We start from the raw sequence: 26,205 nt of genomic DNA on the forward strand, positions 1-26,205 counted from the left end.
TAAAAACCACATGGCCCTTAGCTAAGGCTGTAGAGCAGACTCATTAATCTCTCTAAGTGGTCTTGGTGCCAATAGATGGGATAGAACACCACACCCAGGAGGTGTGTGGGTTACATACTTCCTTGAGCTGAGGAAGCGCGTCCCAAGCTTCAGAGACTTCCCAGTTGAAATCCAGGACGAGCCCCCACTTGTAATGCCAACAGAGCCTAGTTGTCGGTGGGCAGGATCAAACCTGGGAGCTTAGTACGTGAGCCTCTACTGCATAAGCTAAGAGCCACATGGCCCTTAGCTAAGGCTGTAGAGCAGACTCATTAATCTCTCTCTAAGTGGTCTCAGTGCCACTAGATGGGACAGAGCATCACACCCAGGAGGTGTGTGGGTTACACTATAGGCACCAGTAAGACACCCATTTTAAATCCAAATTTTATCAATCACTGGGGACAGGAAGAGCAAGATCAGGCTACATTAGTGAACTGCAATGAAGCAAAATAATCTTCAGCAATGTAAGTCTGTTCTATCTTCCATGTGGCCCCACCATAAACCAGAAGGAATAATTGTGCATCCATAAGATTTTAAAAAATGTCTATATGAGGAGATTTGAAAGGGGTGTTTGGTCTTTATCCATTTAAATATATTTTATAAAGATAAAACAACCAACTCAGCCATAGTTTTATATGTTTTTGACAACTGTAAGAAGTGCATTTTTTATAATAAACCCAGCATTGCTATAACTGCTATATAAGCCAGTGTAACCCTCTTAACAAGAAAAAAAAAAAGACAAAAAAGAAATTACCCTATTCTCCCATCACCAACCAGACACCCTCAGAATTCTTCCTATTCTCCAAATACTAGGGGGAATACAAGTGCCTTGGCGCATTCCTTGGAGTGTCATATCTGGAGTATTCTTGGACCAAGAGGGGACTAGTTCCATAACTGAGAGGCCCTAATAGAGAATGTCCTCCTAGCAGCACCTTTGCTGACTGTAGCATTACCTTACTGGCAATGAAAGAGAGGCAGCCTCGCAACAGATCTTTGGATATTTAGAGTCTTCTAGGTCAAAACCAACACGTTAAATTCAACCTGGAAACCAACAGGTATCCCATACACATCACAGAACACTGGTGTAATATGCTTACAAGACACACAACTTAACAAGCAGGTGATTAAATTCTGCACCAGCTCCATTTCCAAATTGATTTAGGATGTAGTCTCACACAGAGCATATTGTAGTAATCTAATCTTGAGGTAACAATGGCACAGATGACAGTCGCGAAAGACTCCCATCTGAGAGCAAAAGACTCAACCTCCTGGCCATTCAAACATGTAAAAGATGCCGTTGTGCTAGTTGCTAACTGTACAATGGGTTTCATTTCCATTCCCATAACTAGGGAAAACTCATAAGTAACTATGAAACAAAACGATGTGTAACAGGATCCCTAGACAGTGATAGATGACTGAATTACGTTATTTTCTATCTTCATTTTAGCTTCCATAATTGTATTACTACATTTATGCTACCATCAGTATTTTTTCAAGCTTGGAAGAAGGATTTTTTTTTATACCAACTATATTAATATTCCCCAGTAGTATAATGGTTCTCCTTTCTTTTCCATAAGGAAAATAAAGAAAAAAAAGATTTCTTTCTCTTTCTTTAGTTTATTAAAAGCAGTAATACAAAGAAAAACTAGTTTAAAAGAACTGGATGTATTTCTTCCAAGGAATGAGACAACTATCTCAGGAACTTCCATTCTTCTCTGACATGCACATGAACAATTATTGGGGAATGATATTTTTTTCTGTCAGATGCTCTGACAAGATTACAAGTCATTTTAATCCCGGGAGAAGGTTTAAGGCACAAATCGGAGGGGTATGTGAGACTAACTTCATCACTGGGTAAAAATACTTCAGCGATTGTTTTCAAAGTAAGCCTTCGTAACTGTGCATTTAATTGTAATATAAGGTTATTTTCATGGATCCTGTATCTCTTACTGTTGTTACTGGATTCTGGATCTCTTGTCATTATTTATCTCTTGTTATTAGCAGTTTGTAGTTTATCTGTTTGTTACCTAAAGGACAGGTAAATTGACAAGAAAATCCTACTATCTCGTTGGCAATCTCAGCAGAGTCAAGACTGATGACTAAAGTACCCTTTTATTCATACAGATGGACTCCTAATGTCATAAATGAAGCAAACCAAGCAAGGCAGTGTGGTAAAATTAGCACTGCCAGTACCCAGTATCATTTACAGAAGTCAATTTCTCCTACTTTGCAGTTGTTTGGATGGGTGCTCTAAAGAGAAACTGTTCAGACTGAAAATCACATTTCTTTCTGACATTTTGTACCCACTATCACTATAAGTAAGACTGCTCCTGCAAAAATGGACCCATGTAACTTTATGTCTTTGAGTTGCCCCATTGAACTTGCAAAATAATCTATCCATCCATCCCTCTCTCTTTGCTCTGACAAAACAAGTGTGAGTTTTGCCCAAGTGAGGAATGCCCATCAGGTTCCATCTATTTGTTAATGTTTGGAAGGAAGTTTTTACCCTGACCTCATAATGTGACTCTGCAGAATTCACCAGCTCAGATTTCATGCAGAACTGAAAAACAGCAGAATGATACAATTGAAAATGTAAATTGGGATATTTTCATAGAGCTCACAAGGCCTGCATGCTGATCAGCTTTCCAGGCTAGTGGTTAACATGTCAGGAGGGGAATAAGGGGGCGGGGGGAGGGAAAGGGATGTGAATCCAGAATTAAAAGTGGTGTTTTACTGCTAAGAAAAAAATCTAGCCCTTTCCACTGTAGGAGTGCAGGTGGCCTTGGTAACACATCTGGTATAGTCCTGCTGTGCAAGGGGAGGAGCTGGAAACCAGGGGCTTCTGCAGAGCGTAGCTGAAAGGCCCGATATCTGTGACAGTTTATACAGAGGGAAAGAGGACAGTCCGAGGTGGTCTGATCCTGTAACATAAGCATCCTCTAATTTCCCTCTCATGTGATGGGGTTGCATATGCCTGTTGTTAGGAGGAGGATTGCCTCTGCAAGCCTACCTTCCCAGCTATCTGGGTTTGGCATTAGACACTGGACCGGAACCTAAATGCATTGCAAATATAAAGTTAAGCATCTAAATAGCTTCCGTTGCATGTGTAGCAGATAGTGGCAGATGAATAAAAAAAAGCTGACAGCCCACATCCTTCCAGGTTTTTCATCAGTGCCATGCTAGTCACAACCACCAAGCATGGTTACCAGTTTGCTGAAAGCTGCTCAAAGTGAGGGCTATTGTTTCAACACTGCCAGTTGCTTAAATAGGGAATTTTTTATTTTGCTGTGTTTCAGATTCTTTGAAGTGTTTTCACAGCTGCTGTGTTTGCATGGCTTTCACTGGGCCTGAGGCTTGATCCTGACAGGTCCTACCGAAGCCACACATCCCATTGTTTACAAACAGGAGCTCAGTTGTTCTTAGGGCCAGGCTCTTTATGATGTGGCTGTGGTGACCCTGAAGAACTAGGCTGACCTATTCTCTGCTTATTATTGCTCAGCTTATTATAAAAAGGATAACCGATCAAACTGAATCGATCAGCTAGTCCACATTCAAACGGCACCTTCTTTACCAGCATAAACATTTTAAACCATCCATTTGGAAGCTCTGTGGAGCAGCAAGGTAATTTATCTACTCATTTACGTATTAAGAATACCTACCGAGATGCATGCAGGGATTAACAATAAAATATTCCATGCAAACAATTAAGGTCTTAACAAAACAATTGCACTAACACTGAAATAATTCTTTTGTACTAGGCCTTGCAATACAGAGAAATGTGATCAAATCCTACCCTGGATAATTAACAAATATATCTTTTGTGCATCTTTTGCTATTTCCTTGGGAACACAGAGCTACATAAACTGAAACCTACGCAACGCCCGATATCAAACTCTGGTTTAAAGAGGCTAAAGGCTGGAACAACAGGGTGCGATATGTTACAATTCAGGTGCACGGACAGCTATTTGTAGAACCTAGTAGTGCAGCACACGGCTGTCGCCTCTGCTGCTGCTCCTTAGTTGCTACAAACCTCAGACTCACGTACAAGTGTTAAAATAATCTAATCTCTTTACTAACAAGATCTTTCTGCTGTACAAACATTTGTTCTACATTCATTTCCAAGTCAAATGATTCGCCTTGATTGTAAAACAATTTAGGTGCCAGGCAGCTTTTACATTCCTCTCGTCTTTTATGACACTTTCCTTTAAGCACCAACCTTTATTTCCCAGGTGCCTTACATACCCTGATCATCAGAACAGCTTTCCTGATGTCACGAACTCCATCATAAACCAAGCGGGAGGCATCTATGAATTCATTCTCTTCAAATGGCTGTGGGACATTCGCACTCAATGCTTCAATGGCAACCTCAACTTGTTCAGCAAAACGTGGCATAACTAGATTAAACAAAATGAAAGGCAGTACGATTACAGACCTTCTTTCATGTATATTCTCCCCTGCCCTTGGCCATAAATCCTTTCCAGCGGGTATGAAACATGCTGCTGTCATAGTTTCAAGACACAGAAAGGAAGGTTCATTGACTGGATTTGTGCTGACTTAGAGGTGTGCAGGGCATTCTGTCACATTTTGTGAGAGAAAGAAAACAATGTAGTTACCTGTAATTATATGACAAAGAATTAACAACTCTTTAACAAAGAATGACTCACTGTCATTTTAAAGTCTCTAACTCATCTCATATGTCAGTTAAGTACATTCAAAAGCATGCCTAGAAAATTACAACTTGGAATTTATGCTAATACAATGTTATTCATGTAAAATGACCAAAATGCGATTTAGCCGTTATTCAAATTAGTTAACAAACCATAGTGTAACTCACAATGAATAAAAAGTCGTTCCCCCCCACCACCCCCAAACCCAAAACATTCTTAGACTGCAAAAATCTGGTAAATGTTATTTCTGAAGGTATGTAAGTCCCTGCTTCTTCATTATAGTAATGTTTATATGATGAAAGACATCAGCGGCTGTAAATTAACAATCCCTTCCAGGTGTTAATGACTGGGGTATATGTATGCTCTAAGAATACACACATAATGAATATATTCATTATTTATTTATTTTAGTAGTTGATAGATATTTCTATAGTTTTGTCACTGGAGTAATTGTAAAATCTTAGGGTGCTTCCCCGCTTGTATTGCCAATTTTGATTGGGCGTATTCTTGGAGGTTTCATCACATGACATAAACTTTAATTAAAGATTAATCTTTACCCTATTTCCAACAAGCACTTACCATGGAGCAAAAGACTGTCACAAACAGTCCATTGAATTCACAGTCATTGGTTCTATACAGAGTAGCAAATGTTCCCAGTATCAGGGTTTTTTTTCGGCTAAGGCCAAATTCTACATACATTTAAGTACATGAGTAATCTTGCTGGGTTCTAGCCCACGAAAGCTTATGCCCAAATAAATGTGTTAGTCTCTAAGGTGCCACAAGGACTCCTCATTTTTGCTGATACAGACTAATACGGCTACCACTCTGAAAACTATTCAGATGCTTAAAGTTAAGCACATACATAAATGTTAGTAGGATATAGATATAGATATAACAAATATAAGCAATGCATGACTGATCAGTTCCCATTGATTTCATGGATTGGTTTCATGGATTGAGGTGAATAGATTTATAAATATTTGGCCATCTTTACTGATATATAGATAATCATTATTTGAATTGTGGTAGCACCTCGGAGCTCCAGTCATTGACCAAGTACCCTGTTGAACTAGGTTGTTTACAAACCCATGACAAAAAGACAGTTCCTGTCCCAAAGACCTTACAGTAACATCTAATCCTTTTTCTGCTCTTTTATTCTTTTTCATCCCCTTTATTTCTCACCACCAGCCCAATCCTGCCATCTGTATACAAGAGAAACTCCCAACAATATTACCGGGAGAAATGATCTCTTATATTTAGAAGAACCACCGATAGCAAACACAGACTCATCTTTTCCAGTTCTGAGCTTTATGCATGATTTAATTTATTCATTCTAACCTGAATTTGGCATGAGAAATTCTTATATTAATTGGTATTCATTAGACACGACTCACTTTAGTGGAACCTGTTAAACGAATAAATCAACTCAAAATATAGTTTATTCTGCCAACCCCCAAAATATATTTTATGTAAGAAGATAGTGGAGCTTTCTTTAATACATATAAATTAGGGATGGAAAAGACCTATAAGGTCCAGACAGTTCAGACAATGTAGGATTCTCCTCCACTGTATATCTGAAAGCTTTCTCTGATTCAGTTTGAAGTGAATTAAATGAAGAGGCATCTACCGCTTCCTTAAGGAGACTAACTAGTGCATGGCCAAAAAAAGCTCATCGATGGGATTTTTTTCCCCAAGTGAAAATTTTTTTTCTCATTACTTTATTTCTCCATTGTAATTCATCCCCCTGCTTGTAATATATACTGCAATTTATTTTTATAGCTGGGCTATATTTATTTATATAGGTTTTTTTCCTTAAAGCTTCACTTGATCCATGGAAATTAAACACCCTGATGCATGGAAATTAAAAAAAAGATGGAACTCTGTAATGTGTATTTCCAGCTAGCCTGGCCATCAGAAGAGACTCACTGAAATTGCAGCTTTACATATGTGGACTTCAGAGCATATTGCCTTGGAGTATTTGTAAGGGATTATTTACTTGATAAATTATGACTGCTCCTCTGGTATCATGGAAATATGTACTTTAAAACATGGAAAAGGCAGCTGTGCCTGCTTTATTCAGCAGAAGAGCCTAAAAAATGTACATGGTAAGAAGCACTTCTCACCATAGAAAGGCTGCATATTGAATTTTTGTTTAAAAGATTGAAACTCACATATTTACCCAATATACCACAATAGAACCCATTATTGTGCATTTCTTAGGACTAAATTGTTAAAGTAAGCAATAGCTCTGTGATAGCCCAGACAGGAGCTAGACTGTTCTCACAGGAGAATAGGGATCATTATGTCTACAAAAATTCTTCAGCTACTGGAAGCGTGTAACCCACATTAACCCAGTGAAAGTCTCTGTTCTCCCTATGCTGGCTAAACCGTGTGTAGAAGTTTATGAATCTGCTACTATTGTCACTAAGTTAAAGGACACATTTCCTTAGCTGAAGCATGTATGGGTCCCCACCTTTAAATTCAGAGGTTGTTCTGGGTTCAAGCCTCACAGATGGTCTCTCTCCAGGTGGTAATGCAAATGAGGCAGCAATTGTAGAATTAAGACTGTTAGCTCAGAGGCTTAGTAACAGATTCATAAACATCTAGCCAAGGGATCGGCAACCTTTGGCATGCGGCTCATCACGGAAATCCTCTGGCGGGCCGGGATGGTTTGTTTACCTGAAGTGTCCGCAGGTTTGGCCGATCACAGCTCCAACTGGCCTCAGTTCACCGTTCCAGGCCAATGGGGGCTGCGGGAAGCAGCAGCCAGCACATCCCTCGGCCCACGCCGCTTCCCGCAGCCCCCATTGGCCTGGAACGGTGAACCGCGGTCAGTGGGAGCTGCGATTGGCTGAAGCTGCAGACGCTGCAGGTAAACAAATCGTCCCGGCCCACCAGCAGATTTCCCTGACAGGCCGCGTGCCAAAAGCTGCAGATCCCTGATTTAGCACTAGAGAGGGACAAAGAGCCATGTTTTGTTATCTTTGGAAGCATCCGCGTGCTTAACCCCTCTATAAGCAGCAGGGTTTAAAGACCTTTTGGGATGGCATTAGCCAGAAGCAGTCCTTGAACAAAATATACAGTTGTGATTGGCTGCTATGTGACAAAAGGCACTTATCCACTCTCAAACCATTTGTACTCTGCCACACCTGACAATAAACTGTCCCTTAATGTCAACTATCACACACACTTTAATTTGCCTTTTTTAAATGCAGAAAGTTATTAAACTAAATTTGGAATTGCTTGCTTGCCAAAATGCATTTTTAAATCAATGCTTTAGTTGTGGTTGATGTGCTGGACAAGCACAAAAAAACACATTAAACTAATAATGTCTTATTTCCCATTGTTTCTCTGGCCATACATTATTGTTGAGCACAGTAACGTTTTTTGGAAATTGAGGGAAGAAACCCATTGCTCTCCAGTTCAGGCTTTCGGGCCACACTTGAAAAAACGCTATGACAGTGATATTTGGCAAGTACATACCTTTGTTGCATTTATAAAACCCACATTCTGCATTTCAGTCTCACATCTGTAGAGACTGGGATTTTCCTATGCAGACAGCAGAAGTCAAAAGCAAAATTCAGCTGGAACCATAAACATTTTGATCGGGATTTGAAGTTCATGGGTGAGTGCGACTAGGAATTGGTTCAGTTTATTTAGTACAGAGAAGAGGCAAAAAATGGGTTTAGTTTGCCCCTTAACAACATTTTTTTGGAACTGCCACTGAACCAAAAGAAATCAGATATTCACACAGCTCTAATCTTGACCTTTACTATTTCTTCTAGGTCTTTGAGATGTGGTGATCAAAAATGAAAGCAGTATTCAGGGTATTCATGAATACCCTTGTTAATGTACAGCCTAACATCTTATCCATGGGCTGACTGCTGCTGTGCATTGAATAGATATCTCCAACAAGCTGTCCATAATAATGACTAGATATTTTTGAAAAAAGAAAAGGAGTACTTGTGGCACCTTAGAGACTAACCAATTTATTTGAGCATAAGCTTTCGTGAGCTAGAGCTCACTTCATCACGAAAGCTTATGCTCAAGTAAATTGATTAGTCTCTAAGGTGCCACAAGTACTCCTTTTCTTTTTGCGAATACAGACTAACACGGCTGTTACTCTGAAACCTAGATATTTTTGCTGAGCGGTTACATTAACTCAGAACCTATCAGTGTGCATGCAAGTAGTTTAAATTACTTCTCTATTTTGTGAAATTGAATAAAATTACCTTTCTTGAGGTCCTTCTGACTTAGTCTTTACAGCTATATCAGTATTTTCCTTCCAGCAAATTTTGCTTCCTCACCATTGACCTGTTAATTAATATATTATGCAACACTGGCCACAGTGCTAACAACAGGGCATCACAGGATTAATCTTTTCCCATGCTTTGTTCTGGCCATTTATTCTTTACTTCTTATCTCTTAAACTATTCTTAATTCACCAAAGGCCTCTACCTTTCACCCTCTGGTTATCAGTTTCTTAAACAGCCTCTTGTGAAAGAATATCAAAATCTTTAAAAAATCTAAATACATTAAATTATATCCACCGAGTCTCTTTTTGTATTACATTTATTTTTAAGAAGTTATTTAAACAATGATAGCAGATAAGGAAAGTATAATTTAACCTTACAGAAGCCCTGCTGATTTATCAGTCTCTTGTGAGACTCATTTACTTGTTTTATAACTCTATGTTGAATGGTTTTCCATTCTATTCCTCGTAGCAGTGAAGCATAGTACTCTCTGGTTTATAATTCTCAGGGTCACAATAAGGACTGTTCTGAAATATGGGTATAATGTTGGATATACTCTAGTCTTTTAGTATAACAGCTGTTTGGAGTGATAAATTAGATACGTCTGTTAGTTGCTCAGCTATTTGGATCTTTAGTCGCTGATTCATCAAAGCATTTAAAAACGTGGTTCAGTGCTTTGTTGAATTAGTGCCTTGATTTCCTTCAGAATTCTTGGAAAAGAGCCTCTGGTCCTGAATGTGATGAAACTCAGAAACTGAAATATGGTCAACTGAAGCCCAACAAAATAAGAAATTAATACTGATCACTTACAAATATTCGCAATCCTGGAATTTTGTAACTCTGCCTCCCACTCTGATATCTCTTCCACCACCCCATCTAATATGGAGCTCATCTTCTTTCCTCCCAAACATTCCTCTCTTTTCTGTCACTGCTGACAAAACTCACCATTACCCCTGTTAACTCATGGGGGCATCTTTGAAATCTTGCTTACCTTCTCCCTGCATGGCCAGGCCCTCAGCAATCACATTGTTTTTTCTCTTATGATGCATGTCTCCAATTTGCCTTTTCCTTTCCACCCACATTTCTTGGTAAACCTCTCTTGCACATGTTCTCCTATTCCTACCTATCTATCTTAGATACAGTTTCTCTCCTTCACTTCACCATTCATTCTCCTTCTCTTTTTAGCCTCTGCAAAGGCTCCCCTCGTTCTTCCTTATACATTTCAGTCTTCTGACGTATAAAAAATTCTACTGCTTTGGCCTCATTTCATACTATAACTAACCTGTGCTCTCCTTAGCCTTTCTCCAAGCTTTCCCTTTGCCTGCTCCGCAATCTTTGCCTTCTTCCACAACATCTCTAGAGTTTGCACAGCTTCCATGTCAGTATTCACCAAGGTCTTTATCTAACGCTCATTGAAGTCAATGGGACTCTTTCCATTGACTTCAATGAGTGCTGGACCAGGTTCCTTTGCTCACTTTCAAACCACTACTAGATATCCGCATGATCTACAAGGCTGAGCTTAACTAACATCCAAATGGAAATCCACCTACTTATACCTGTGTTGACTGTATGGTGTTCTCTCTATATCTTTAGATTTTATGCCCTTTATGGCAGGGTCATGGTTGTGTGTGTTTATCTTACTTTTTACATTGATGGTGTTATATAAATGATAAATAATGATATTGCAATATGTCAAACAGAAATGAATGAATTTCTGCAAAATAAAAAGAAAAAAATAATTATTTGTTTTATTACACAAACAATAAAAACCTGGCAACTGATAGCTACACCTATTATCAATTGGAATTTGTGGCATATATGTGGAAAAAAATACTAACACAATGACAGGTTTCAGAGTAGCAGCCATGTTAGTCCGTATCCGCAAAAAGAACAGGAGTACTTGTGGCACCTGAGAGACTAGCAAATTTATTAGAGCATAAGCTTTTGTGAGCTACAGCTCACTTCATCAGATGCATAGAATGGAACATATAGTAAGATATGGTAACTTCCAACTTATCTGTAAATAAGGTCAAAACAACAGACTGGACTTCTACATAGATTGCTTCCGTCGACATGCACGGGCTGAAATTGTGGAAAAGCAGCATCACTTGCCCCATAACCTCAGCCGTGCTGAGCACAATGCCATCAACAACCTCAGGAACAACTCTGACATCATAATCAAAAAGGCTAACAAAGGAGGTGCTGTCGTCATCATGAATAAGTTGAAATATGAACAAGAGGCTACTAGGCAGCTCTCTAACTCCACATTCTACAAGCCATTATCCTCTGATCCCACTGAGGATTACCAAAAGAAACTACACCATCGGCTCAAAGAAACTCCCTGAAAAAGCACAGGAACAGATCTGTGCAGACACATGCCTAGAACCCCGACAGGGGTATCCTATCTGCATGTCGATGGAGGCAATCTATGTAGAAATCCAATCTGTTGTTTCGACCTTCAGAACGGAACTAGCTGTCACCTTCAGCCCCCAACTAAAACCTCTCCAGTGCATCATCAAAGGTTTACAACATGTCCTGAAAAATGATCCCTCACTCTCACAGATCTTGGAAGACAGACCAGTCCTCGCTTACAGACAGCCCCCCAACCAGAAGCAAATACTAACCAGCAACCACACACCACACAACAAAAACGCTAACCCAGGAACCTATCCCTGCAACAAAGCCCGATGCCAACTCTGTCCATATATTTATTCAAGTGACACCATCATAGGACATAATCACATTAGCCACGCCATCAGGGGCTCGTTCACCTGCACAACTACCAATGTGATATATGCCATCATGTGCCAGCAATGCCCCTCTGCCATGTACACTGGCCAAACCAGACAGTCTCTACGAAAAAGTCTAAATGGACACAAATCTGACATCAGGAATCATAACATTCAAAAACCAGTAGGAGAACACTTCAACCTCTGAGGACGCTCAGTAAAAGATTTAAGGGTGGCAATTTTGCAACAGAAAAGCTTCCAAAACAGTCTCCAAGGAGCAACTGCTGAGCTTGAATTAATATGCAAACTAGATACTGTTAACTTGGATTTGAATAGAGACTGGGAGTGGCTGGGTCACTACACATATTGAATCTATTTCCCCATGTTAAGTATTCTCACACCTTCTTGTCAACTGTCTATATGGGCCACCTTGATTATCACTACAAAAGTTTTTTTTCTCCTGCTGATAATAGCTCATTTTAACTAATTAGCCTCTCACAGTTTGTATGGTAATTTCCAACTTATCTGCATGTGTGTGTATATATATATATCTTACTATATGTTCCATTCTATGCATCCGATGAAGTGAGCTGTAGCTCACGAAAGCTTATGCTCTAATAAATTTGTTAGTCTCTAAGGTGCCACAAGTTCTCCTGTTCTTTCTTACTAACACAATGTTCACAAAGGTAAATACATCTGAGAGATACTTTAAGTTGTTATAGTTATTCTTAATAACCACTTTCTGTTCTATTTGTTGTAAAAACAAAGCAGAGCTAACTACACAGGGAATAGCTTGTAACACAAACAAAACTAAAATCCATGCACTATTGTAGAATGTGGTACAGGACAAAACAGAAGATTAAACTCTGGGGCCTTGTTTTCCCACTGCAGATAACAATTAACATCTATTGAAGCCATATGAATTTTGCTTTTATATTTCTAAGAAGTCATTTAGACTTTATGGTTTCATGGTTTTTGTCTTAGATTTCTGCAACTGTCATGAAGTGGGAGTCAAGCATCTGCTTTGTTTTTAAAGGGAAATGAAACTATGTCATTATTCAAGAGGATTTAACCAGCATGTCCTTAATTAATGCTAATATCAAAGACACTGGGGGCATAAATGTGATCAGAACAGGCTCTAACAAGCACAAGAATAAAGGTCACCAGTCAACTAAACACAGCCAAGAAAGCAGGGAACAAATGAAACATATAACAACAAGAAAAAAATTCGTAACAAAAAAAAACTACACATATCAGGAGATTTTTTTAAAGTCACCATTAAATTAAAATGAAGAAAGGATGGGTTATGGGTTATAAAGTATTCAAAAAGAAGATCATTAAATGAAATCTAGAAATCAGGTACCAAATTCAGATCTTGTGTAAGTAGGTGCCACTTTCCTAAAATCAAATATGAAATCTGTCTTCAAAAATCTCACCATACTGCTGCTCAACTGGTTGAAATCAGGGTAACTCCACTGAAATTCAGTGGAGCTAGGCTGATGTAGGCCAGCTGAGGATCTGGTCCAGTATCTCTTTGAACACCCGGTTTAAAAAAATGCACAAGGCTCTGGTATCCCTGAAAAACTATATTTTGTAATTTGGGCTTTTATAGTTCAACAGCCAGATGCATTTCTTGAGCTGAGTCCTGAAAGAGTAAATAATAATAATCAAGGAAGTGTTCAGTGCTATTTTTTCTCTCTCTTATCATTTAAATTAGTTTCCCTGAGTCTACAAAAGCTTCTTCCTTTAAAAATGAATAAATGTTCAATTAAAAAAGATTAGGGACTTACCGTAGTGTTTCACACTCATAGCTATCGAATCCAATTGTATCCCACATTCATGTCTAAGGGCAGAATCTGTCCCTATATTATAATAACACTTTATCCTTCCATCACATCTTCTCAGGATCCCCAAGTGTTCTACAGACATTACTAAATTAAGCCCCATTGTAAGACATGATAAGAAAAGGAGGACTTGTGGCACCTTAGAGACTAACCAATTTATTAGAGCATAAGCTTTCGTGAGCTACAGCTTACTTCCTCAGATGCATATCGTGGAAACTGCAGCAGGCTTTATATATACACAGAGAATATGAAACAATACCTATTCCCACCCCACTGTCCTGCTGGTAATAGCTTATCTAAAGTGATTTCCAGCACAAATCCAGGTTTTCTCACCCTCCACCCCCCCACACAAATTCACTCTCCTGCTGGTGATAGCCCATCCAAAGTGACAACTCTTTACACAATGTGCATGACAATCAGGCTGGGCTATTTCCTGCACAAATCCAGGTTCTCACATCCCCCCCACCCCCAATAGCCCAGCCTGATTGTCATGCACATCCTGTAAAGAGTTGTCACTTTGGATGGGCTATCACCAGCAGGAGAGTGAATTTGTGTGGGGGGGTGGAGGGTGAGAAAACCTGGATTTGTGCTGGAAATCACTTTAGATAAGCTATTACCAGCAGGACAGTGGGGTGGGAATAGGTATTGTTTCATATTCTCTGTGTATATATAAAGCCTGCTGCAGTTTCCACGATATGCATCTGAGGAAGTGAGCTGTAGCTCACGAAAGCTTATGCTCTAATAAATTGGTTAGTCTCTAAGGTGCCACAAGTCCTCCTTTTCTTTTTGCGAATACAGACTAACACGGCTGTTACTCTGAAATAAGACATGATAGTAATATAATTTAACAGACGAGGAAACCAAAGGAAAGAGTTGTTAAGGGATTTTGCGTAAGGCCCCACAGTTGGTCTGTGGCAGAAGCAGCAACACAACTTGTGACTTTAGTGAACCCAACTCTGGAGGGAATGAGAGGGCACAGAATTGAGTTAGGAGGCCTGGGTTCTCCCCTCAGCTCATCCACTGACTTATTATGTGACTTGGGCAAGTCATTTCACCTTTCTGTGTCTCAATATAATAATCTGTAAAGCAGGACTAATCATACCTTTCTAATGTGTTTTGAGAACTGCAGATGGAAAAACACTACACTGTATAAGTACAGAATACTATGAGCCAGATCCTCACCTGGTGTAAATCAGCGTAGCTTCATTGACTTGCACAGTGCCAGGATTTGTGCCTGTGTTGTTTTCTGGCTCACAGTCATGAGTGCTTCCACTGAAATGCAGCTCCTATTCTTCAGTGTTTTGCTTTCTGAGCAGTGGCACAGAGGCCAACAGAGAGAGAGAGAGAGAGAGCTGAAAGCAGAGGACTTTGACTGGAGATCTGTTGGAGGAGAACAGAGGCAAGCAAACCCCTGTTCCATAGTGGCTGTGAGTGAGTTCTTGAGAGTGTGAGGTTGCATCTGAAAAAGTGGGGGTTTTACCCACAAAAGCTTATGCCCAAATAAATCTGTTAGTCTTTAAGGTGCCACCGGACTCCTTGTTGTTCTTGAGAGTCTGTTTGTTTGCTTGCTGGTTTGCTTTCAGTTTGCAAAGTCTGGTAGGGGGCAGTGTGTACGGAGAGAAGTAGAGCCTTTGATTACAGCTAAACCTTGATTAGGAGATGGGGCTTCCTTGCAGCCAACTGGCCCGCCAGCAGAACAGGAGCCATACCTGTATGTCTAAAGTGCCACCCGATAGATCCAAGGAAGAGAAGATCTAAGGTTAGGAGATACAGCTAGAAACTATGGTTGAGTTTCAAAGGAGGTTTGAGCAGATGATGAGGAAAGTGGCCAGTGGAAGCATGTGACTATGAGAACAAATCAGAGGGAAAGACTGGCTCGTGAAGGAGAAATAGACCTGAGGAATAGGTTTGGTGAGTCAGAAAATGAAGCGGAGAGGCAGTCAGTACCAGAAGATGGGAGAGCAAGGAAGAAGAGAAAGTGTGAATAGCCCTACAAGGAGAGGGGAATAGACCACGGAGATAGCCAGAGTTTGGAGCCCCAAGAACTCTCAGAAATTGCAAGTGAGAAGAGAACACAAGAAGACTTGCAGTCAGAACGGGCAGGCCAACAATCAGTGGGGCCATGAGACATTTGAGGTACTAAAGGAGCACTCAATGAAGACAAGGCAGTTGCAGAGAAGCTAAAGGAATTTGTCGCATGGGTCTTCATTGCAAAGGATGTTAGGGAGATTCCTACACCTGAGCCATTCTCTTTAGGTGACAAATCTAATGAACTGTCCCAGACTGAGGTGTCAATAGAGGAGGTTTGGGGACAAACTGATACATTAAATAATATTAAGTCAGCAGCACTAGATAGTATTCACGTAAGAGTTCTGAAGGAGCTCAAATATGAAATTGCAGAACTGCTAACTGTGGTATGTAACCATTGCTTAAATCAGCGTCCATACCAGACGAATGGCAGATAGCTAATGTAACACCTATTTTTTAAAAAGGCTCCAAAGGCAATGCTGGTAATTATAGGCTGGTAGGCTAACTTTGGTACCAGGCAAATGGATTGAAATTATAGTAAAAGACATAATTATCAGATACATAAATGACAATGATACATTGGGGTAGAGTCAACACAGCTTTTGTGTTGTGAAAGGGAAATCCTGTCTCACCAATCTATTAAAATACTTTGAGGGGGTCAATAAACCTGTGGACAAATGTGATCTAGTGGATATAGTGTACTTGGATTTTCAGAAAGCCTTTGATAGCGTCCTTCACGAAAGGCTCTTAAGCAAAATAGGCAGTCATTGAAAAAGAGGGAAGGTCCTCTCATGGATCAATACCTGATTAAAAGGTAGGAAACAAAAGGTAGAAATAAATGGTCAGTTTTCACAGGGAGAGAGGAAAAAAGCATGGTGCTCCAAGGATCTGTATTGGGATCAGTGCTGTTCAATATATTCAACATATTCATAAGTGATCAGGAAAAAGGGGTAAACAGTGAAGCGTCAAAAGTTTGCAGACAATACAAAATTACTAAAGATGTCAAGTCCAAAGCTGACTGTCCATAGGGATCTCACAAAACTGGATGACTGGGCAACAAAATGGCAGAGGGAATGCAATGTAGACAAAAGCAAAGTAATGCATATTGGAAAACAGAATCCTAACCAAACATACAAAATGATGGGGTCTAAATTAGTTCAATGTTCAATGTTCAGCAGCAGTAAAAAAACCCTAACAGATTATTTGGAACTATCAGGAAAGGAACAGATAATAAGACAGAAAATATCATAATGCCATTATTTAAATCCATGGTACGCCCACACCTTGAATACTACCTGCAGTTCTGGTCATCCCGTCTCAAAAAATGTTATAGTAGAATTGAAAAAAAATATATAAAGAAAGGCAGCAAAAATGATTAGGGAACAGCTTCCATATAACAAGAAATTAAAAAGACTGGCACTGTTCTGTTTAGAAAAGAGATGACTAAGGGGGGCCATGATAGAGGTCATGAAAATCATGACTGGTGTGGAGAAAGTGAATAAGGAAGTGTTATTTACCCCTTCACATAACACAAGTACCGGAGTCACTCAATGAAATTAGTAGGCAGCAGATTTAAAACAATACTTCTTCACACAACACACAGACAATCTGTGGTACTTGTTGCCAGAGCAGGTTGTGAAGCTCAAAAGTTCAACTGGTTTCAAAAAAGAATTAGCTGAGTTCATGGAGGATAGGTCCATCCGTGGCTATTAGCCAAGATGGTCAGGGATAAAACCCCATGCTCTGGGTATCTCTGTGCTCCTGACTGTCAGATACTGGTACTGGATGAAAGGGAATGGACCACTCAATAACTAACCAGTTCTGTTCATTCCCTCTGAAGCATCTGGTGCCAGCCACTTTCAGAAGACAGGATACTGGACTAGATGGTCATTCTTATGCTCTTATGTTCTATTCTTTCCCAGGTGTAAGGCTGGTGGGTCTTAACCACACGCTCAGGGTATACTAATCACTGTATTTAGGGTTGGGAAGGAATTTCCCCATAGATCAAATTGGAAGAGACCGTGGGGTGGTTGGTTTTTTTTTTTTTTTTTGCTTTCCTCTGCAATGTGGGACACAGGTCACTTGCTGGTTTGAACTAGAGTAAATAGCAGATTCTTTGTAACTTTCAGAGTAACAGCCGTGTTAGTCTGTATTCGCAAAAAGAAAAGGAGTACTTGTGGCACCTTAGAGACTAACCAATTTATTTGAGCATGAGCTTTCGTGAGCTACAGCTCACTTCATCGGATGCATGCCATGGAAACTGCAGCAGACTTTATTTATACACAGAGAATATGAAAAAATACCTCCTCCCACCCCACTGTCCTGCTGGTAATAGCTTATCTAAAGTGATCATCAGGTGGGCCATTTCCAGCACAAATCCAGGTTTTCTCACCCTCCACCCCCTCACACAAATTCACTCTCCTGCTGGTCACCAGGGGGTGGAGGGTGAGAAAACCTGGATTTGTGCTGGAAATGGCCCACCTGATGATCACTTTAGATAAGCTATTACCAGCAGGACAGTGGGGTGGGAGGAGGTATTTTTTCATATTCTCTGTGTATAAATAAAGTCTGCTGCAGTTTCCACGGCATGCATCCGGGAAGTGAGCTGTAGCTCACAAAAGCTCATGCTCAAATAAATTGGTTAGTCTCTAAGGTGCCACAAGTACTCCTTTTCTTTGTAACTTGCAATTTTTAAATCAAGATTTGAGGACTTCAGTAACTCATCTTGAGGTTATGGGCCATCTACAGGACTGGGTGGGTGAGATTCTGTGGCCTAAATGTACAGGAGATCAGACTAGAGGACCGTGACTGTCCCTTTAGGCATTAAAGTCTATGGATTTATAGTCACAAATCTACTTCCATCTTATGAGAATAAGATAAGCAGTGACTTTGATCTTGAGGATGGAGCAGGGGATTGGAATTAGGGAACTGAGTTCCAACTTCAGCTCCAGCGCTAACTCACACTGTGACTGGAGTGAAATCCCTTCGTCATTTGGGCCTCCATTACACTATTTGTAGTCTGAAGGTGACAATGCCATTGTGAAGCACTTCAATATCTACTGACAAATAGTGTAGTAATTGGTTAGATAAAAGTGGTATTAATCTGATTATTGCTTTAGTTTCCCCTAATTGTGTTGTCTTCAAGATATACAGTTTTCAAAAAGGACACTTCAATACACTTCCACTAAAGACGGAAGTGGTTAGAATGCTAACCTAGTGATCAGAAAACCAAGGTTCAATTCCCTGCTCTGCCAGAGACTTTCTGTGTGACCTTGTGCAAGGCACATAGTGTCTCTCTATGCCACAGCTCCCCATAAGAAAAGGGGGTTAATAGCAATGTGCTCACCATGATGTTGTGAGGATAAATATATTAAGGATTCTGAGTTGCTAAGATGCTACAGTTATAGGGGACATAAAAGTATCTGAGAGAGAGAATGTACAGAATGAACTGAAATACAGGCTTTAAAATACAGTATCTGTAATCTGGAGTCCTCTTTCTCTACAGAACAGCAACCAGGTGCAATTTTTCCCAGACCTCACAGAAGGGGTTGGAAAAGATGCACTTAATAGAAAGCTATTATCACTTTGTTATAATTCAGGCTTTATTAAAGAACACGTTAACTATGCCATGTAAGTGTTTAATGTCCCTGTTGTAGATCCATTTTATTGTGTTTTTATCATTGTAAATTTGTTCTATGAAAGATGAACATTTTACATAAAGTTGGGCCAGAAATGTTAGCATAATAAAAAGTCTGAAAATTAATTTTGTTCTATTTAAAAATGAATTCATATTGTTCAGAAATCGCTCAGTTTACTAATGACAGGTTTCAGAGTAGCAGCCGTGTTAGTCTGTATTCGCAAAAAGAAAAGGATTACTTGTGGCACCTTAGAGACTAAAATGTATTTGGGCATAAGTTTTTGTGAGCTACAGCTCACTTCATCGGATGCATTCAGTGGAAAATATAGTGGGGAGATTTATATACACAGAGAACATGAAACAATGGGTGTTACCATACACACTGTAAGCAGAGTGATCACTTAAGATGAGCTATTACCAGCAGGAGAGGGCAGGGAGAAAACCTTTTGTAGTGATAATCAAGATGGGCCATTTCCAGCAGTTGACAAGAACGTGTGAGGAACAGTGGGGGGCAGCGGCACTGCTATGGGTACCTGCATGGCCCCAGAGTATGCCAACATTTTTATGGCTGACTTAGAACAACGCTTCCTCAGCTCTCGTCCCCTAATACCCCTACTCTACTTGCACTATATTGATGACATCATCGTCATCTGGACCCATGGAAAAGAAGCCCTTAAGGAATTCCACCATGATTTCAACAATTTCCATCCCAACATCAACCTCAGCCTGGACCCGTCCACACAAGAGATCCACTTCCTGGACACTACGGTGCTAATAAGCGATGGTCACATAAACACCACCCTATACCGGAAACCTACTGTCCGCTATTCCTACCTACATGCCTCCAGCTTTCACCCAGACCACACCACAAGATCCATTGTCTACAGCCAAGCTCTACGATACAACCGCATTGGCTCCAACCCCTCAGACAGAGAGAAACACCTACAGGATCTCTATCAAGCATTCGTACAACTACAATACCCACCTGCTGAAGTGAAGAAACAGATTGACAGAGCCAGAAGAGTACCCAGAAGTTACCTACTACAGGACAGGCCCAACAAATAAAATAACAGAACACCACTAGCCATCACCTTCAGGCCCCAACTAAAACCTCTCCAACGCATCATCAAGGATCTACAACCTATCCTGAAGGACGACCCATCACTCTCACAGATCTTGGAAGACAGGCCAGTCCTTCCTTACAGACAACCCCGCAACCTGAAGCAAATACTCACCAGCAACCACACAGCACACAACAGAACCACTCACCCAGGAACCCATCCTTGCAACAAAGCCCATTGCCAACTGTGTCCACATATCTATTCAGGGGACACCATCATAGGGCCTAGTCACATCAGCCACACTATCAGAGGCTCGTTCACCTGCACATCTACCAATGTGATATATGCCATCATGTGCCAGCAATGCCCCTCTGCCATGTACATTGGTCAAACTGGACAGTCTCTACGTAAAAGAATAAATGGGCACAAATCAGACGTCAAGAATTATAACATTCAAAAACCAGTCGGAGAACACTTCAATCTCTCTGGTCACTCGATTACAGACCTAAAAGTGGCAAATCTTCAACAAAAAAACTTCAGAAACAGACTCCAAGGAGAAACTGCTGAATTGGAATTAATTTGCAAACTGGATACAATTAACTTAGGCTTGAATAGAGACTGGGAGTGGATCGGTCATTACACAAAGTAAAACTATTTCCTCAGGTTTATTTCCTCCCTCCCCACCACTGTTCCTCAGACGTTCTTGTTAACTGCTGGAAGTGGCCCACCTTGATTACCACTACAAAAGGTTTTCTCCCGCCCTCTCCTGCTGGTAATAGCTCATCTTAAGCAATCACTCTCCTTACAGTGTGTATGGTAACACCCATTGTTTCATGTTCTCTGTGTATATAAATCTCCCCACTGTATTTTCCACTGAATGCATCTGATGAAGTGAGCTGTAGCTCAAGAAAGCTTATGCTCAATTAAATTTGTTAGTCTCTAAGGTGCCACAAGTACTCCTTTTCAGGTTACTAATGAAGACTTTAATGGAAATAAACTTCAGTATATTTTGCTGGTTTGTGAAAGTCTGTTGACCCAAGAACCCAGTCACACTGGACAGGTCATATCTTCCTGTTTTAAATCCATGACAACTGCTTTTTGCTAGAGTTTACATTATTTTGCTAATGAAATGCCCTTTTGAAGCTAAATTTATGGTTAAAAACCTTTGATCTTGCATTGAATTTGCAATAAATATGGAATTAAAACAACCACTTTCTGATCCTCTTGTGTTTCCTTGACTAAGAACTATACAAAGATTTTCTATGGAATCTCACTAATGTCAGAGGACTACCACTCCAGCATCTTCAAAGGCATAGAGGGCCAAATTCTCACTCTCTTTGAACACAGGACTGGAAGTGACCACTTGGGTCATGAAGTCCTGCCGCCAACTAGCACAAGCAGCCCATCCTATACTCCCATTTATAAATGTATCAAACTCTATCTTAAACCATTTAGGTTGTTTGTCCTTCACTACTCTTATTGGAAGGCTGTTCCAGAACCTCACTCTGATGGCTAGAAACTGTCTAATTTTCAACCTAAATTTATTCCTGGCTAATTTTTACCCATCTGTTCTTGAGCCAACATTGTCCTTAAACTTCAATAACTGCTCTCATTCTCTTGTTTTTTTCCCGTTTCATGTATTTATAGACAGCAATCATATCCCCTCTTAGCCTTTGTTTTGCTAGGCTAAACAAGCCAAGTTCTGTTCATCTCCTCTCATAAAATAAGCTCTCTAGTCCAATTGTCCACTTTCTCTGGGTTTATCCAAATATAAGCCAGAGAGGTGTTTAAGGGATGTATGCTGATTAGGGCTAAGTGGCAGGGTATATACTATTATGTGCAGATCACGCTCCCAAAGGCTAAATCCTCCTTTGAAATGCCCCTCCGTAGGCCAAAGCAAGGATAAATTTCACCAGTTCTGCGGAGACAAAGTTTGTTTCCTAGCCTCCTCTAATTTTGATCATATACTGAAAGATGTACAGTCAGAATCTGGGATTCAATCCTTAATCTCCAGCGAAGGGACATAGAAAGCAGAGCTATTAACATTTCACCTTCCTGGTTTGTTTATGGGGCCACACTGTTCAATTGGAACAATAAAATAATAATAAATTATAATCCATGTATCAATATGTTTTGATAGCTTGCTTTATAGCCTGATTTATATATCAAGAATTAACAAACATGCAACCAGTGATAAAGGATTCGCTATGTTGCAGAAACAAATCTGATGCTTCACTCTAATATTACAGTCACTTATATTATCTGTTGCTATATGTGTTTGAATTGCTCATTGGTTATTTGTCACAACTGGAACTGTCCTGGTGACCACAAAGCCTAGAACAAATACAGTGGTAAAGAAGTATATGAGTGAGAATAGGAGTGGAAAAATTTATGATCCTGCACATAGTCCTACTATGAAATAACTATGAAATTATATTACTTTTAAAATGATATAATCATGAATTGCCAGTCATTCCAAAGGACTTTCACTGAAATTTTGTTAATTCTGAGGCTTTCTTAGACCTTTGGAGAGGACATGAGGTTTTGAAATTAGCCTTATTATTTGGATTTATTTTTTCTGTACTTTTTTCAACATGTCAGTGTGTCTTTTTTATTGTTTTGTTTTGAAACATGAACTTTAGTCACTAACAAGCAGATCCATCCACATAGAGAGAGCACAGATGCTCTTCTAAATTACAGACTGGAAAATATGGATTTAAACTGGTTAGGAACTTAATGTGTTAGAGAGCTTAGTCAGAATAAGCTTACCGGTTTCTGAGAGCAATTTTGTAGCTTCCAGTACCTTCTCAGTATAAACTCCAGCTTCATAGTTTTCCATCTCTGCATTGATGATGTGAATGACTCTGGCTGCACGGCCACGGATTGCACCTGCAGTTCTGTCCAGTGTATCAACATCTCCCTCTTGGAGGGCGATCACACATTTATTCACATCCTCCAGAATATGGTTTTCTGCAGAAATAACACATATAATTTTCAGTTCATCGCTAGGCTTATACGTGTATACTGCAACTGTTGAGTCATAAGGAATAATTTGTCTGTTCTGAGTACTTTTCTCGTGTAATAGAATCATAGAATCATAGCATCACAGAAATGTAGGGCTGGAATGAACCTCAAGAGGTCATCTAGTCCAGTTCCCTGAGCTGAGGCAAGGCACAGTAAACCTAGCCCTTCCCTGACAGATGTTTGTCCAACCCATTCTTAAAAACTCCCAATGATGGGAATGTCACAATCTTCCTTGGAAGCCTATTCCAGAGATTAACTATCTTTAGAGCTAGAAATATTTTTTCCTTAATATCTAACCTAAATCTCCCCTCCTGCAGATTAAACTGATTACTACTTGTTCTACTTCCAGTGAGCATGGAAAAGAATTGATTACTGTCCTCTCTATAACAGCCCTTAACACATTTGAAGACTGTTATCAAGTCCCCACTCAGTCTTCCGTTCTCAGGATTAAACATGCCAAGTGTTTTTTTTTAATCTTTCCTCAGAGGTCAGGTTTTGTAAGCCTTTTACCATTTTTGTTGCTCTTCTCTGGATTCTCTACAATTTGTCCACATATTTCTTAAAGTGTCTTGCCCAAAACTGGACACAATCCTCTAGCTGAAGGCTCACCAGTGCTTAGTACAGTAGGACTATTACCTCCCATGTCTTATTTACAACACTCCTGTTAATACACCCCAGAACAATATTCGCCTTTTTTGCAACTGCATCACATTGTTAACTCATATTCAGTTTGTCATTCACTACAACCACATATTGTTTTTAGCAGTACTACTTCCTAGCCAGTTATTATTTGCACTTTTTATAATTAAATTTCATCTTGTTGATTTCAGATCAATTCTCCAATTTATCAAGGCCATTTTGAATTATAATAATCTCCTCCAACGGGCTTGCAACCCCTCCCAACTTGGTGTCCTTTGGAGATTTTATAAGCATACTCTCCACTCCATTGCCCAAGCCATTAATGAAAATATTTAATAGTAGCAGACTCAGGACAGGCCCCTGAGGGACCCCACTAGATATGTCCTCCCAGTTTGGCAGCAAGCCATTAAAAGCTACTATTTGGGTAAGAGTTTTTCAACCAATTGTGCACCCACCTTATTGTAATTTCATCTACACCACATTTCCCTAGTTTGTTTCTGAGAATGTCATGAAGGACTGCATCATGTGTGACTAAAACACAACAGCTTACAATATTGTTACCACAGCACTTTAGGCCATTTCCAGGGTATACTGTAGTCTCTTAATAAGGGTACATAATAAGTTATGGTGCTTTACATTCCAGGTCTCCATTTTGAGTCTGAACCTAGGTCAGTACTGACCAAAATTAATTTCTGTCCAATGTCTGTTTGGTGACTTATTCTGTGTTAAATAGGTTGAGTAGGTCTTCTCACCACAAAAGTCACCTACATAACTAGCATTTATTCGCACCATTATTCAGAGTCTCAGCAGAGTGAACAAACCAATGACTTATTTACCATTGAGACAGAACTACCCTTCTCACACTACACATTGTCACTCCAAAACAATCTTGAGGCACAGACGGATCCAACAGTTATTTTAAGGGTAAGTACAGCTCTTGGGATTCCCAGTGTTGTAAATCTGGTACTTTTCTCAAACACTAAAATTCACTTCAAATATCAACTCTTAATTAAATTTAAGAGTTACTAAAATAACAATAAATAAAACTGGAGTATAATATGGCCATACATACTGTATATGCATTGACAAGAAGTCAATATTTAAAAGATTAGTCTGTTTATTACTGAAAAGATTTAGGGTGTGAGTTTCAAAGATGTCTAAAGAAATAAGGCACCCAACTGCTATTGAAAGTCAATGAGAGTTTGAAGCCTGTTATTTAGGTTTACATCATGGATAAAATTCACTCTTGTGAAGAAAGTTTGCATATGCTCAGTCTCCACTAGCATGACATCTGAGAACATGGCCAGTCCAATGTCCTGACCCCTCACCTGCGTCTTCACAAAACACTCTGTAGAGAAGGCACTTTAGTAGGTAGCTTTCTGTTGGCTGGGGAGCACAGGTGATTCTTGGCACAATGAAGTCAATAAGAATTTAGTCATCAAGTGCAATGGAGTCAGAATTTCACCTCTTTCGCATGGACTCAGGGGTCTGGGTTCAGTTTCCACTTGCTGTCTCACATCATTTGGTAAAATAATCTTCTTTTATCTTTGTAAGTACTATTGTGTATCGTCTCTACCACCTCTCACCCAGGAATCTTGTTAGATGGGCAGTAGAGTGGCTTTAGAAATAATCTGGGGGAGTGAGAGATTTGTCAGGGGTTCCTCTCCCATGCCCATCAAATGGTATCAGCAGTGGGAGAGTGGACGGAGCAAGAGCTGGTTTTTGCATCCCTCACTGCATCCAGAACCAGGAGAAGTGAGGGATTCAATTCAGGGAGGGAGGTGGAGGCATCCCCATGCAGAGAGCAGGAAGTGGAGGAGCAAGCAGCTCATCCCCTTCCCACAAGACCAGGGACAGAAGTGGGAAGCTTTTACAGCAGGGAACATGCTCCTAAGTGTCAGTGATTGTGTCTGTCATGATACTATACTAATGAACATATGGCAAGGTCTTCAGCTTGTGTACATTATTGTAGCTCTATTGAAAGTAAAGGAGATATACCAATTTACACAAGCTGAGGGTCTGGCCACCAGGTTTTATACACTGCAGTATATCGTGTGTGCCTTACACAGCACTGTCATGTGTTGAAGCTGATTTTCCGTAGCATGGAACACTGTCCTTCTCCCTCCAGTCAACATAGTTCAAAAAGTCATGTCAACAGTGAAAGTGACATCTGAATTTTACATTTGGCTATAATCTCAGGCAAATCTGAGCTGCAACTTCTGTTTCTGCCAGTACCACCACAAATGAGCTGGGGATAAAATTACGTACCTTGTAGTAAGATCAA

At 40.0% G+C, this 26,205-nt stretch overlaps 1 protein-coding gene across 10 annotated transcripts in view; it reads right to left on the minus strand.

The window, feature by feature from the left end:
- CTNNA2 (catenin alpha 2) overlaps positions 1-26,205 on the minus strand; it is a 783,540-nt gene that overhangs the window by 52,310 nt on the left and 705,025 nt on the right. For all 10 annotated transcript variants that reach the window (XM_073342921.2, XM_073342914.2, XM_073342915.2 and 7 more), the window contains 2 exons: positions 23,028-23,228; positions 4,282-4,433 (listed from right to left, as the gene is read on the minus strand). In XM_073342921.2, coding sequence (XP_073199022.2) covers positions 4,282-4,433; positions 23,028-23,228 — 353 coding nt within the window. The remainder of the gene's footprint in view (positions 1-4,281; positions 4,434-23,027; positions 23,229-26,205) is intronic.

This window comes from Lepidochelys kempii, chromosome 4 (genome assembly GCF_965140285.1).
Source record: "Lepidochelys kempii isolate rLepKem1 chromosome 4, rLepKem1.hap1, whole genome shotgun sequence".
Lineage (NCBI taxonomy): Eukaryota > Metazoa > Chordata > Testudines > Cheloniidae > Lepidochelys > Lepidochelys kempii.